The 16,448-nt window shown below is 33.3% G+C and overlaps 2 protein-coding genes across 2 annotated transcripts; both read left to right on the forward strand.

Annotated features, from left to right (window-relative positions):
• Positions 1-1,221: 1,221 nt before the first annotated feature.
• LOC122607185 (outer envelope pore protein 24B, chloroplastic) lies at positions 1,222-6,758 on the forward strand. Its single transcript, XM_043780111.1, has 3 exons — positions 1,222-1,535; positions 3,575-3,934; positions 6,505-6,758. Exons 1-3 carry the CDS (start codon positions 1,329-1,331, stop codon positions 6,583-6,585), a joined length of 648 nt encoding a protein of 215 aa, XP_043636046.1. The 5' UTR covers positions 1,222-1,328; the 3' UTR covers positions 6,586-6,758.
• A 3,236-nt stretch (positions 6,759-9,994) lies between these two features.
• LOC122608359 (probable serine/threonine-protein kinase kinX) lies at positions 9,995-15,508 on the forward strand. Its single transcript, XM_043781454.1, has 11 exons — positions 9,995-10,792; positions 11,316-11,370; positions 11,481-11,580; positions 11,665-11,878; positions 12,004-12,057; positions 12,150-12,295; positions 12,645-13,200; positions 13,702-13,816; positions 13,897-13,946; positions 14,044-14,193; positions 15,168-15,508. Exons 1-11 carry the CDS (start codon positions 10,103-10,105, stop codon positions 15,417-15,419), a joined length of 2,382 nt encoding a protein of 793 aa, XP_043637389.1. The 5' UTR covers positions 9,995-10,102; the 3' UTR covers positions 15,420-15,508.
• The last annotated feature ends 940 nt before the right edge of the window (positions 15,509-16,448 follow it).

A 16,448-nucleotide genomic window follows, 5' to 3' on the forward strand; every position in this document is an offset into this window, starting at 1 on the left:
TGCATTCCCTTTTTGAATAATCTAAATTCATGATTTGAAGTATCTAAATTCGTGTTTAGCGGTCACGCGGTTAACATCTTCTTTTGTCGGTTTTCTGAAAAACTCCGAATGATATAACTAAACAACACATTTGCAGAAGTAGTTCAACGAATCGGCAGACTTTTGAGAACCCATTTCGAGGTATTCGTCTAACTGGTCGGCAGTAGAAGCATAAGCCAGCTGGCGTATAGCAAAAGTACATTTTTGAAAAATAGTTAACGTCAGGCGACCCACAGCGTCAGTTGTAGCGTTGTGGAAGAATGCAAAGTGTTTTGGTAATGGTTGTACGACATCAAAGTGATATATATCGTTCACTATACGAAGAAACATTTCTTTCGGCATTCGAAAACGCCTTCTAAAATAATCGGCAGGGTAAATGGGTTGCGGGGCAAAGTAATGATTGTATAAACGTGTGGAGACTTCCACATGGTTTCTGGTTATTGTTCTCCTTGGTATTTTTGGTCTGATTGCCATTCTGGAGCTCTCTGCTTCTGCTTCTTCATCTTCGATTAAAGTAACGAAAGTGTTTAACATTTCGGCATCTATTGTATACTTATTCATGTATGAAACTGAATCTTCGTCGGAACTCGACATATTTAGTGAAAATGTATAGAGTGTGTGTTGTTATGTATAAAAATATATGAGTGAAAAGAAGTGAATGAGATGAGAATGGTTGAATAGAAGTTGGTTTTTATAAAGGAGTTTTTTTTTATAAATCTAGCCGTTTGATTTAAAAAAAAAGAAAAGTAGCCGTTAACGTTGGAATTGGTCCCACAAACACGCCCCTCTCCTCGTCAATGAGCATCCACCAATCAAAAGGAAACGAAGGAAGAAGCTATCGACGAAGTTGCTCCCTATGTTGTCCTCGTCGACGAGCGGTCGAAGACCTTGTCGACGTGAGCTTAGTGAGCAACCTTATGCCCTTTAATTTTTGGAAGATCTTAACTTTTTTGAAAATGAATTGGCGAAAATCAATTGAGGAGTGATACCTCTTATAAACATGTTGTTGTCTCATTTTTTTATAAAGTTTTTCTACCCTTAGTCAAATTCTCATTTATAGAATTAGAATAAAATTTGTCTTAAAAAAAATAAATAAAAAGTTAGATAATGAAAAAATGAAAAATAATAAAATAATAAAAAAAACGTTTCTCACCAAACACACAACACAAAATCTTGTTCGGAGAAAACGATATCCCCACGGCCTACCTCATTTCAACACATACTCACTCCATCCTTGTTGCCTTTCTTCCTTCACACCAAAAATATAAAAAAATAAAAATAAATAAAAAATGATGAAGGCATCTTTCAAAGCAAAATACGACGTTGAAAAATCCTCCGCCGCATCTGCCGTCTCCGTCGTCTTCAACGCCGGCGATGTCAAACTCCGTGCTTCCATGACTGATGCTACTGTGGTCAATGGTCCCAGCTTAAATGGTTTAGCTTTGGCCGTTGATAAACCTGGCTCCTTTTCCATCGACTATAATGTCCCCAAAAAGGTCTTTTACATACATATAATTATTATATGTATCTATTTCTGTATATGCTTTAATTGTCTAATACTATATAAAGTTGACTATTAAACCCATTTAGAGAGCAAAAAATAGTATGTCTTTTTAAAGATTAAATATATTTGGATTTTGCTAACCATAAAATAGAGAGCAAAGTATTGTATATAACGGATGATAAATGATAATCATTTTTAGTGACGGTTATTTTTGTGTACTATATTTTACTAGTCCTTAGTAAATTAATAAGGGCGCGTTTAGTTGGGTTTTCCATTTCTAGTTTTCTAGAAAATGAAAAGGTTTTTCATTTCTAAAAAACCCTTGAAAATTTTGAAAACGCGTTCAAAATAAAAGATGGAGTTTTCATTTTTCCATTTTAGAAAACTAGAAAACATGTTCAAATTCACTTGTTTTCTAATTTTAGGTTTATAAAAGGTTTAGAAAATAGAAAAGTGAAAACAAAAACTGAAAAAAAAACAGTTTTCTAATTTTAGTGCAAAAGTTGGAAAAGGGAATTTTCATTTTCTAGGAAAACTTTTCTAAAAAATTACAATTTGAATGCGTTTCCTGTTTCCCATGTTTTCTTGGAAAATGAAAATGGAAAACAAGGGAGTTTTCTTGAACTAAACGCACCCTAAGTATGTACATGGTATTTTAGGGCAAAGGACATAGAAGTGGGTATTAACGGCGCGTTTAGTTGTGTATTTCTAGTTTTTCATTTCTAATTTTTTAGAATATGGAAGTATTTTTCAAATCTAGAAAATAAATGATAATTTTAAAAATGCATTTAAAACTAGAAAATGTTATTTTTAATTTTCATATTAGAAAACAAGTTCTAATATACTTGGTTAAGTGGGATGTTGGGTGTAGGGTGGGGCGGGGAGGGGGCGAAGGCGTATGAGGAGAGTTAATATATGTGAGATTTTTAAACTTTAGGAAATGGAAAATGAAAAGTGGAAAACAAGAATTTCTCAAACAAAAGTGAAAAAACAGTGTTTTCTGTTATCTTGGAAAACTTTTTTGGAAAACTATGATTTGATCGCGTTTTCTGTTTTCCATGTTTTCTTGGAAAACAAAAATTGAAAACAGTTTTCCCCAACTAAACGCCCCCTAGTATCTACTATTAAAAAAGTGTTTATATATTTGTTGGTTACATTTTTAGTTTGTCAATTTAGCTAGGCCTTGTATGTGCTATGTTTGTGAATGCAAAATTTTGTGTATATTAGTGTTGTCTCTGAGATTTTTGGAGACCTAGTGAAATATTGAGCCCAATGCGGTACTTTTTTTTTGTACATCCTTAAAGACGACTATGCATGTTACTGTATTCTTGTATACTGTATTAAAATTTGATGCCAGTCACAAAAATTTGGAAAGTGTTGTAAAAGTCGTTGATTTATATCTGAATGGCCAGGCATGGATGCTAGTTGAACCTACTTGGCCTTAAAAGTCAAAAGTCGGCGTGGTCAAAACCTCGGTCAGACTCGGTCAAAGTAGAGATTTTATATAATAGTTCAGGTAGAATCACAAAAAGTTATTACCAAAAAGTTTCAACTAACACTGGTATTTTTATACAAAAATTCCATTTTGATTACTCCCTGAGTACTCTCCGCCTACGCTGATCACTTGCTACAAGGTCAGTGACTGCTTGAGTACCACCTTGCTACAAGGTCAGTGGATGCTTGAGTACCACCTAACGAGTTTTATAACCTTATTTTGCTTTACTTGGAAATAAGCAATATATGTGGAGGGCTGTACATTCACTCAAAAATATGTATGTTTGTGTCTATTTGCATGTGCTAGTTTTTGCCTTTGGGTATTTGTGTTTTGTAATTTGTAGTATAATTTGATTCTGTAGAATGTATAGAAAATATGCAGACTTAAGATGCTAGTTTTATGAAAATATGTAGTCCGAATACATCATATACATTATGGGGAAGGCGAACATATGCCCATATATGAGGAATTGTACATGTTTACATCCTGTAATGTAAGATTAGTGTTGTTAAACTGCTTTTTTGTTGGGACTACAGGACTTCAAGTTTATGTTCATGAACACGATTAAACTTTCAGACAAGCCATTAAACATAGTGTACAGTCACAGTAGGGGAGATCAGCGGACTATGCTTGATGGAACACTAGTGATTGATTCTGCCAACAAGGTATCGGCTAATCACGTGCTTGGTTCTGGGAATTGCAAGTTGAAGTACACCTATGTCCATGGAGGGCTGACTACATTTGAGCCTACCTATGATTTGGCTTCAGATTCGTGGGATTTTGCGGTTTCTAGGAAGGTTTATGCAGATCATGTGTTAAGGGCTGCATATAAGACATCTGACCAGAATTTGGCAGTAGATTGGTTTACTAAATCGAAGGTCATGGGGTCTTACAAGGTATTACATCCTAGTCCTTTAACTTTATTTGATTATTTGCCTTGCGTAATAGAAGGTAGGCCATCCATAAATTCATGTGCATATTTAGTGCTTGCAACTTAGATTCAGGGCTCTTCTTTTATTAAGCACAAGTGGTGTGAAATACTAAATGCCATTTGGACCAGAGATGCTAATTTAACATCCATATCTGATCAGCACATCTATTTGATGGATTATAAATAAATTCAGATTTATTAATTATTCATATCTGTTTTTCAACTAGAATATCTTATTTAAGTACCGAGCCGGATGTCCATACATTTATCAACAAAAATCATGACAAGTTTACAAAACACATCATGACAGATGAATATATGTTAGAATTAAAAATGGAACCAAACTAAGACCTAGTTATGTTGGTGTATAAGGTCATCTCTTTTACGCAAAACAATTTATTTGTAAAAAGCTATTTTGATATGATTTTAGACAACTAGTTCTCCTCAAATTTAGTCTAAAAGAGTTCAGATCTTGAACCATATTATATTAACACGTATTCATTTGATTATTGGTCCCAAGCATGGCTAAAAAGCTGTGATATTTTACCTTCTTGGCATATACATAGAATCGTGCCTAGTCTTGTTATAGTACTAGTTCATTCAGTAACAAACGATTCTATACTGCAATCCTAATTAAGGGAGATCTGGTAATTTAAGCAAACGATCATGTTAGCTTAGTAGATCACTTTAAATTGAATACCAATTAAGTTTTATATCAAAGTATAAATTTTATAACATGGGTAATCAGATATGTGAAGGGATACAACAACAACAACAAGAACCAATCCCTAAGCGGGGTATGGGGGAGGTGAGCTGTAGACAGTCTTACCTCTACTCAAAGGTAAAGAGGCTGCTTCCATAAGGACCTCCGGCCAAAAGAAGTAAAATAAAGAGTTAATAGTTTAGTTACCATACATGTCGGTCGAAAAAATACCAAAGAAGATTTACCTGTCTGCTGAGTATCCCTTGGCTACGTTAAGAGTAGGGAAGAATATCGACATGCGACTAACATACTATATCACAGGTTCGACAATACATATACGATAGCAACCATATAACATATAAACAACCTAAAAGTGTAAACATAGTAAACATAGCCTCCTACGAGAAACCAAAACATGAGTAATGAAAAGATCCAAGCATACATACATAATAAATTGGAATTAACTAAGAATTTATGGGGCCGATTGGCCCACGGATGCTAAACAACCTATGAGACCAAGTAACTAAGACCGCCTAACTAGACTAATCCTAGCCCTTTCTCATAACTCTCAAAACCACTAAACTAATCTTAGTCCTCAAAGTATCCTCTCATTGGTCATGTCCTCCGGCAGACAAAACATTTTGGGGTCAGAGCTAAAGTAACCTCCCCCCTCGGTTTAGGCCAACTCTTCTCAAGGCCAAAAACCACTACGGAGGTCACTGAGAACCAAAGTCTAAGTGAAAAGTCTACATAACTTATTTCCCATATGCCTTTTACTCCTTTTCCCTGTCCTCCGCCAGGACACTCCAATTGAGTGTTAAACCCGGTAGCTTAGTATACCTCAAAAACAGTTCAGTATATCCAAAAAAATTTTATTATTTTCTATACAATATATAGTATAGTATATATATATATATTCTATATTCTTTAGATGGACAAAAATGCAAAGGGTAATCAGAGTATCAGACTTCTGCCTTTGACGGCCCTAAAAGCATCAATGAAAGTGCTAAAGCAGCTATTGACATAGTTTGGCTAGGTGGTGGTGATCCTTTAAAGTACCAATAAATTGGTCAATTGAGGTTGCTTATACAAGCTGTTTGATTGAGACAAATAGGTTTATTGTCTTCTTCTCTAGAGGCCTAATTATGACTTTGGTGGTTTTTTCATTATAGTGTTTCGTGTTCTTAGATATAATAGGCTGTCATTTCTGGAATAAATATCTTCTCTGATAAGTTGTAAGCACCTAAGAATAAAATTGTTTACGTATTATGTGCACTGTAGTTCTGACTCATGTATATTAATGGAAGTTTATGTATTAGGGGCACAATAGTCTTGTAGTTAATATTAGAAACTATCCGTGGATTATTAATCTTGTGTGTATTTGATTTAGAAGGATATTGTTTCGCTGATTAATGTTGACGGTTAAAACCTGTTGGAGCATCTCTATTACTGACTGCATGGACATATAACACGATTATGGTTGATTTGTAGGTTAGCTAAAGTTATCTTTACCATAGAGTATATTTTAGGAAAAGAGTTACAGACTGAGTTAAGGTAGGCGGAAACAACAGTGCAACCCATAGAACAATCTATTACTGAGTACTAGTTTATGACATTTTCTTTTGAAACATTACATTTTTTTACTTATTTTTTACATATTTACTACTAGTTCAGTATAAACGTTAGAATGTCGCTATTCTCATGCGACTGAAATTCTCAATGACAAGTGTTTCTAATTATAAACAGGTTCTGCTACTAAATAATCTGTATTTTAGGTATACTTGCACTCTGAAGCAAATATCTAACCACACATATTTTACTATTTTTGCCAGGTTTCTGCACTGTTCAACTTGGAAGATGGAGTAAAAGTCCCGCGAATAACAGCTGAAAGCTCGTGGGATTTTGAAATATGAAACTGCGCGGCTACTCTAAAGTCAGGCCAAACATATTATTACCATCAATCAGTATCATTTTACCTTTTGATGTAACTGTTACATACTTTACAAATGCTCATAAGCATCATGTGTAAACTATTGGTTTCATATTGAGCCATAGACTTGATTTATGTTCTCCCAAATCCTTGAAATTTGTTTCGCCGAGATGTTGTAATAATCTGAATCAAGTTCGGTGAAGACTGCTCTTGTAAATCAAGTATGATTAAGAGCTAACAAGCCCTTTTAACATGATTTAACTTGCCTTTTTCACCTGTCAAAAAAATACATGAAAATACATCAGATTGTTATTTATGATGGTACTTTTAATTAAAGTGTGAATAAGACATCGTTTTGCAATTGTGAAAATAAGTAAAAGTGTGCAAAGCTTGAAAAAAAGTCGTGTCACCAAGAAGCTGTATAGCCATATAGGTATCAATTACAGCAAAAAGTGGCTGTTGCTACTTTTTTTTTCTTTTGTGATGTGCTAAATGCCCGATGAGCAAAACTTGTCCGAATACTGGCTTGACCCGCACATATGGCCCGGTCCTGGGTTTTACATAATTTCCATTTTTTTCAGTCTCAGCATAATACTAAATAACAACGTATAAGCTTCTAAAATATAACAAAATATTTATAAAAAATTTATAAATAATTACTCATAAGTAAAAAAAAAAAAAAAAATTTCATATATGTCTCATTTTAAAGGCAAAATTATATATATATATTCAAAGTATACTTTAAAAGCATTATATTTATGCATTAAAAACTTACACCTAAGACATATATGTAATTATCTATATCTATATCTATACTATATTATAAAGCAGATTTTCTCTAGATTTTCAACATTGAACTTGAAATTTTCAATATTGATTTTAAGTACTTCCCCAAAATGCCCCTCCTATCTATTCTATATCTATACTATATTATAAAACAGATTTTCCCTAAATTTTTAACATTGAACTTGAAATTTTCAATATTGATTTTAAGTACTTCCCTAAAATGCCCCTCCTATCTATTCTATATCTATACTATATTATAAAGCAGATTTTCCCTAAATTTTTAACATTGAACTTGAAATTTTCAATATTGATTTTAAGTACTTCCCCAAAATGCCCCTCCTATCTATTCTATATCTATACTATATTATAAAGCAGATTTTCCCTAAATTTTTAACATTGAACTTGAAATTTTCAATATTGATTTTAAGTACTTCCCCAAAATGCCCCTCCTATCTATTCTATATTTATCTAAAATAACTATAACACCCTTTCTCTAACCTCAAATCTCAACCAATCATCTTTTTTCTCTCTCCTCCATAAATCATTTATTCCTCTAATTCATTCAAAATCTTTTATCTCAAAAACTGTACATCGATTAATTATAAAAATTGTATGGGTGTTCTTAAAATTTCATGCTCTTTCATTAGAGATGTTATTCGATATACTTTCGACAAATTTTTAAATCCGAGGGCGGAGCCCGTACGGCTAAGGCATTTGACTATCATACTCTATGACATATCAACTCCTATAACCTATCATACTCTATGACCCAGGTATCACCCCACCATCTCACCGCTGCAACGCGCGGGTACTTGCTCTCGTATGTTTAAGAGAAAATGTCACAAATGGTTCCTCTGGTTTGTCATATTCACATTTTGCCCCTTATGTTTTTTTTCGTTGCAAATGGTCCCTTACGTTTACATTTTCATTGCCAGAGACCCCTGACACTAACATCCGTCAAATTTCACCGTTAAAACCCTTCACGTGCAAAAAACGTGAGGGTATGATCGTCTATTTTGCACCCTATATATACATATACATATTTATATTTATTTATACCTATATATATACATACATATATTTATTTAACTTGCCTAATTTCAGTCAGACCCAAACCCATAAACCACCCAAATCCCTTTTCCTTTAATTCAATCGATACGGAAGATAATGAAAACTCTCCCTGCCATGAGAATGAGTTACCAGTGTTCAGAGTCAAGTCGTGGAACAAAGATAAATATGCATCTGCATCTATGATATATATATATATATATAGAAAAAAGAGATCTCTGTATTAATCCACCTGCCACAACAGGCCACCGCCATGCCTAACCACCTGATACACCAGTCACTAATTCCGCAGTCACTAATTCCGCCTACACCTGTATTATTGATAAGATGTTGGTTTGAAATTTTAAGGATATTAAATATCATCTTTGATGAAGATGGTGGAGATGGTGGTGTGTTTTCGACCGCCGGTGACATTGGTTGTATCAAACACTACCCTTTCCCCTCCTATTAACACACACAAAACATACACCGCCTCCCTATCTCTCTTATTGCCGTCGAACACACCTCAAATTCTTAAGTAAAAAACCTTACCAAGTATATTATTATATATACATACTCGTATATGTATATATATATAAATATATATTCCTAGAAAGCCACCATAATCTGGAAAATATGTCAAGTACATTAAAAGAGACAGTAACACTTACCATCGATGGGCTCACTTTATGCAAAAAGGGGTTTTATTATCTTTTGATTTCATTAACTGGGTTTTGTTCATATTTAATGGAAATGAAGTTGAAATCCAACAACAACAACAACTCGTCATCATCATCCATGGTTGCCGATGAAGTAATCAAGACGATGAAGCCGATGAAGTAATAAGAAAAACCCGGTTTTGAACACTCCTATCCACAGTAACACATCATCGCCATTCCCAGTTTTCCATTCTTTAAATTTCATTGTTGTAGATAAATATATAGATATATATGTGTCATTGAATATATATATATATATATAGAGAGAGAGAGAGATTGATGGATATATAGAGAGATAAGATGGATTTGGTTGGTTTATAGATGAAGATGATATAGATATGGATTCCCTTTATCTTTTATATAAAAGGAAAGAAATACAGTATCAAGTTTAATTTGGATATTTATGAGAGAGAGGTAAAAAAATAGTGTAAATATAGTGATGGTGCTTTTCAAAAGGAAATATAATGGTGGTGATATTTGAATGGACAATTATACCCTCTTTAATCGGTCAAAGTTAACAGAAGTTAGTATCAGGGGTTTCTAGCAACGATAATGGAAAAGTAAGGGACATTTGCAATGAAAAAAAAACATAAGGGGCAAAATGCGAATATAACAAACCAAAGGGACTATTTGTGACATTTTCTCTATGTTTAAAATGAGATGTATATGAACTATGACAATCACCCCTTAAAATAAAGGAGTTACATCGGATTCACACAACTTATTAAATTAAAATTTTAGCGCCTTAAAAAACAAATTTCGAAACATTTGCCGCCCATTTTCACATCTCCCTCCATAACCATTCCATTTCATTACCCCTTTTTTGTTTTTCAATAATCTTATATACATTCTCTCACCTGCAAATTCACTTTCACTCATTTCAGATCCATTTTTCATTTTTTTTTGTTTCACCAAATCAAACCCTAATTATCCGAATTCTTTGTCACAATGGAAAGCGATGACGATTACGAGTCGTTTTCGTTCCCGAACAACTCGCCGTCACCGAAGCCCCACCGGAGACTCAAACGTCTGAAAAAGTCAACGGTTGACTTGGATCAATCAGTTAAATCAGTAAGTGAACTCATTGGTTTACCTAAAATTGATTTTGCTAAATTAGAAGCCCTAGAATCTAAAAATAGTGATTCATTTGATGATAATAATGATAATGATTCGAATGAGGCGTTTTCGGAACCTCGGTCTAGTGACGGTTTATTCGACGATTATAAAACTGCGAGCGTAGATCGGAAAGAAAGTAAAAAATCATTAGATTTTGATGATAGTTTTGATAATGATAATAATTATGATGTTAATGATGATGATGATGATAGTAATAGGAAGGAAAAGGAATTGAGGACTTGTTTTGATGATTTAGAGTTGGATAGTGAACAAAACGACATGAACGAAGATTTAGAATCGAATGTGTCGGTGAGAAAGGAAACGAAAAGAGCGTTGGAGTTTGATGATGAGATTGGGGAGAATGAATCGGATGAAAGGATGGAAATTGAAGGAGATGATATAAATTTGGAAATTAGGAAAGATGACGAGGAGATGAAAGTGACGAAGAAGAAGAGAAGTCAGCGGTCAAGAGAGGAATCTAAAGTGAAAAACCCGGTTCCTAATAAAAGAAGGGAAGCAAAGGTATATCTTTTTGAATTACTTTTTTGATGCTTTTGTTGTTGTATATGTTGATTTTATTCAGGGTAATGTTCATAGAACTTTTGTTTGTTCATTCCAGAATGTCAAACTAATATTTTTCCTTGTTTAGTTTGAATATATAAAGCTACTTCTGCGCCCCTTTAGAATCATGATGACGGTTTCAGAAATGATTAGTATTTATAGTTAATTAGTAGAATTATGCACAGAAATGTTAGCTTTTACATGTAAAGATGGAGTACATAGAAATGATTAGTTTTAATACTAGTTATCAATGCTACAAAAGGGACTAAAATGATATTTTTAATGACTTGAACGAAAATAGTTGGATGGCCTTAATGGGATAAATGGAATAGCATATGAGCATTCTAGAAAACTGCACATATTGTTTAGCATCTATTATTAAAATTTAGAGATAAGTTCAAACCAATTCACAATTGGATTGTTGGAATTGAGTTGTTTTTTGTTCTGTCATCTGTTGGTTAAATTTTTCGTTCTGGATTTACAGGAAAGAAAAGCTCATCTTGAGCAACTTCATGCTGAATCTCAGAGGCTTTTAAGAGGTGACTGTTTCGGGATTCGTTAATATTGCTTGGTTTTGGTACTTAATGGTAGTATGCATTGTGTGTTAGGTGTTGGCAATTCTGATTGATTTCATGTTTCTTCTTGTTAGAAACGAGAGGTGTTTCATTTAAAGCAGTACCACTTGTGCAAAAGCCAATCTCATCTATATTGGAAAGGATAAGAAAAAGGAAGCTTGAGGTGTCAAAGAAGTGAGTATTAATCTTGGTTTGTTATAATGTGTAATCTCTGCTTTATGCTTCCAGGTTAACTTATTCTCCATCTTTAATTTGCAGGTTTTCCCAGTCCTATGATTTGGTAAAGGAAGATGATGATTGTTTGAAAGAGGATATGATAGATCATCCTAAACTTGTGGAAACAGTAGTTGGTGAATTATCAGAGTCAGTGGAAAAGGAGAAAGTTTCAAGTGTTTTAAATGGAGATTCCGAATCAAATGAAACTGATGTTCTTGGAGAAAAGAAGAGTAATGAAAATGGCTCTTCACAATTGGTATGCAGTTATGGATTATAAAACCATCTATTACAGAGGATCAGTTTATACTTTCTAAGTTTTTCTAGATCTGTTATTGTATACTGTTATATTTTAAAAAGTTATCTTGTTTTGTGCTGCTACAGGCTTTGGATGAGGACTCTACACCTGTTTTTCGACCTCCAGTTGATGATACTCAGGTTGTTTTTACCTTCTATTTACAGAATCTTTTTGGAGAGCTTGTATTCAGCTTTTCTTTTGTATCTATACTTAATCTCCTTGGTAATGGCAGGAGCTTTTTGGCGACACCCAAACCAGTGACAGAAAAGAGTCTGAAGATGAGGATCCCTGTGACCAGACAATCAGCTCTCAGGAAGAGGAGATGGGACCTTCTTTGCTAACTATGAAATTGAAGTTTGATTCTGTTCCTGATGATATGTAAGTCTAGATTAAACTTTATCTCTGCAGATTTGGTTCAGGGTGGAATGGGTTGGGTTGGGTTTACCTGGAGCGCTTTCTGGTCAAAGTTTAATAGCTGTAAATATTCAGTTTTTTAGTGTGTTAAATACTTCAATATAATTTCACCTTAGGCAACTTTCAATGCAATTCATATTATCCATTAATAAAAAAAACACGAATCTACCCATTTGTTCCTTCATAGGTGAATGTGTTGAATCTGCCTTCTCTAACTGACATCGATAACATCTTGGGCATTAGCTTGAGGCAAAATAGTCAAGCTTTTGACTTATCATCCTAACATGTGCTTTTCTTTTTGCCAACTTTGCAGCTCAGAGGAAGAAGACAATGACAAAGAGAATGTTGATCCTGATGTTCAAGAACATTCTTCTCCTACAGGAGATCCTGTAAAGGCATTTGTTGATGAAGAAGCCGAGGAAGAAGATGATAGTGACAATGAACGAATGCAATTTGGAGATGACGATGAAGATGGAGATGATAATGACATTGAGGAACTCAATAACATGATAGCAACCGGCTATAAAGAACGTCCAGTTGACTTAGAAACCCGCAATGAACTTCATCAAAAATGGCTTCAAGAAAAAGATGCTGCTGGAACTGATGATCTTTTGAGAAGATTAAATGTTACTTCTAAACTTAAAGATGCAGGTTTACTTGATGAGGAAGACGAAGAAGCTGAAGAGGATGTCGAAATGAGTGATGATGTTGAAGAAATTGTAGAACGACCACGTGTTGCTAGATTTGATTCTAAGAAGGCAAAAGAAATGATTGCTCAGATGTTTAATGATAAAGATGATGCTTACGTATCATCTGATGATGAAGAAACAGAGACGATCACTGTTAGAGAGCATATCCGTAGCAAAGCCGTGAGTGATCTCGTATATATTATTTCTGGATATCTATGTCTGACCGAGTTGATTTGAGCCACATACATGTTACTTTAACAAGTTAAACGGGTTAAGCTAAAAGGTCCTACCAAAAAAGAATGACTCAACTGGGTTAACTGGTTAAAGCTAAAATGATATTTTTTCAGAATAAATCAAATGATGAAGGGTTGTAATTGCAACTGGCATGTTTAATTAAGATGTATAAAACCTTTAAAGTAGTGTGTTATTAATAGATTACAAATATGCTGTGTGAATTTTTACTTGCACCGCCTGCACATTGATTATTTCTAGTTTTTATATAAAAGATAAAGTGTTTGGGGTCTGGCTAATAATTAAACCATTTGACTTTCCTGCCCTTCCCATTTTGCCAACTCTAGCTCTAAATTATGTTTATTTTTCTGTGCCAATTATGATTCTTGATTTGAATGTCATATAGCCTCTATCAATATCTGAAGTTAAAATTAAAATTTAACCTGCTAGGAAGAAAAGAGTAAAGTAGTGTCACCAGTTGACGATGAGGATTCAAGAGAAGTTTTTGGTCTTATTAAAAAGCCAAGCACTGTGCCTGAGGTCAGGAAGAAGGCAAAGATAACATGTAAGTTGTGAAACTAAATTTATAAATCTACTTTTATACTCTTGTCTCCATGTTTTACCTAATTCTTTTTCTTTCTGCAGCATTCTTTGATACAATGCTTACAGGAGGGAATAGAATTAGCTCTTCTAAGGTAACCTAATGAGAGTTTTTCAAAATGTCAGATTAACGATTTTCATATGGTTATCAAAAGTCAAGAATGTGATTTTTTTATGATTTCAATATTGCAGTCATCTTTTCTAAGTCGAGCATCAACACATTCTGTTCCAACTTCCTCCAAGCAAGGAGGATCTAGTGTAGTTCGGGCTTTTATATTTGGACGAGATGACAGTAATAGCCGAAGTTCAATCTCAGCTTCAGAGGACACATCAGATGCTACTGTAAGTGTTTTAAGAAGGATGAATTTTAAGTGCTGGTCAAATTGTGTCAGTGGGGCAACCAACAAATATTTTATCAAGTCATATTATAAACTTTGTTTACATAATTAATGTGTTATAATATGATTACTAGATAAACTAACTTATTTTCATATTACATAGTTTAGGAGGCTTTATCTATTTGAATGAATCTGGGATGAGTTTTGACATGTATAACCCACTAGAGATAAGAGATAAGCCATTATCATAACCCATATTGAACGATTTGTAGGTATATGTTGAAGTTAAACTTATAATCTCAAATTTCACTAACAAAATCATTATTCGATCATAGTTTGCACTCATATGTAGACTGATTTCTGAATTTACCTTAATTCTCAGTCTTACGTAAACACACATTTCGGCCCTAGAAAATGATACTTAAACTACCTAGACATATATGTTTTGCTGATACGCAGTGAAAGAGGCAAATGTGCTAGACTGGACCTTACAAATGTGTACACTGAGATAATAAGAAAATGGCTCTATGAATGCTGGTGTTTATTAGATTAGGGACGAATTATGTTTCAAAGTGGATTACTTGATAAATCCTACTAGAGGTGGCAAAATAGGCACGAGGAAATCTGGCCTAGTTTGAAACAGGTGGTCATACCGTATGGGTCCAGTTGGGTTTGCATTGATCTGTTAAACTTTTGTTCATCTGTTTTATATTTTATAAGTTAGATATGATTATTTAAACCAGTTTGGTCAAACGACTTTTAACCCATTTGAGTTGTTAACCTTGAAGCTAAACTTTTTTTCTTACACCCATTTAACATCTAACGGATAAACCATACTTGAATGTTTAATTTGATCTATTTCACTCGCTCATTTTATCTTAGTAGATAAGTGCTATCCATGTTTTTTTAGTTTGTACAAGCACATATCAGCATGGTAATGTATCTGTAACGCACTTACGCCTTCTTTTTAACATGCAGGCAACAAGAGAAGTTCAAACAAAGAAGGTCACAACCAAGTACAGCAGCTCACAATTACAAGCCAGATCAAGTACACAAACTACACAGCTTGTTGCTGAAAACAGTAGCACTGCTTCACTGTTTGAGATACTAAAGCAATCTTCTATGCAATCTAATGTCGAAAATCAAAATCATAAGGTTGAACTTAGTCAGTCTGTTTTTGCAGCCTTCAGAATCCCAAAAAAGCCTATAAAGATCCATGCAAGAGTATAGTAAATTCTTGTAGATGTTTGACCATATATATAATATATAATTTTGCTGCTACTCATGCAAATAAGATTTATGGCCAAATGATTTTTTTACTTTTGGACTACAATGTGAGTTTAGTATTTTGTATTTGGTTTCTATTTATGATTTGTAGTATGGCATGTATGAAAGAGTGTCTGGGTATCTATTTATTCAGTCAATTTTTTTTTTTTTTGGAACTAAATTTGATGCAAAGTTATTTAAGAGGTTTTTTTCTTTTTGGAAAAACTCAAATAGATAAGGGTTCGTTTGATTGTGGAAAATATTTTTTAGTTTTTCATTTTTAATTTTCTAGAAAGTGAAGAGTTTTTGTTTTTTTTTAAAAACAAATAAAAATTTTGAAAACACGTTTTAATTAGAAAACTAGAAATATATGAAAGATGTGAACGGAGAGGGAGAAATGAAATGAAAAATGAAAAACAATAAAAAGATGTTTTCAAGTTTTCTATTAAAAATTGGGTAACAATGTTTTATGTTTTCCATTAAAAAAAATTTAAAATTTTTTAGAAATAGATGTTTTCATATTTTTTATAAAAACAAAAATAAAAAAAGGATTTTTGTAGAACCAAACTCCCTCTAAGGGTTGTATTTCTTTTGCTATGCAATGATGTTAAATAAAATGAAATATGCTAATGGCGTATAGATTTATTAAACTACTAGGTGAAACCTGTGCGTTGCACCAGTCTGTTTTAATTTTTACGTATTTTATCGTGAATGACATGTAATAAAAATAATGTTATAGTAAAAAGTGTATAGTTATGTATAATAAAATGTATTATACCCGTCCAATATATGACGATATCATAAATATTATATTGTGTCTTAGAAGTGTATCAATATACTAAAGTATAGTGAACACAAATAGTTATAGAGGGGGTGAATACAACTTTTACTTAATTCTTAACTATCTTTTGAAATAAAGCTTTAAAGACCCAGATTGCAAAATATAAATTTTAAGTAACTGGAATCAATAAAACAGTAAAGCAGAAAACAATC

This window comes from Erigeron canadensis, chromosome 7 (genome assembly GCF_010389155.1).
Source record: "Erigeron canadensis isolate Cc75 chromosome 7, C_canadensis_v1, whole genome shotgun sequence".
NCBI classification, from domain to species: domain Eukaryota; kingdom Viridiplantae; phylum Streptophyta; class Magnoliopsida; order Asterales; family Asteraceae; genus Erigeron; species Erigeron canadensis.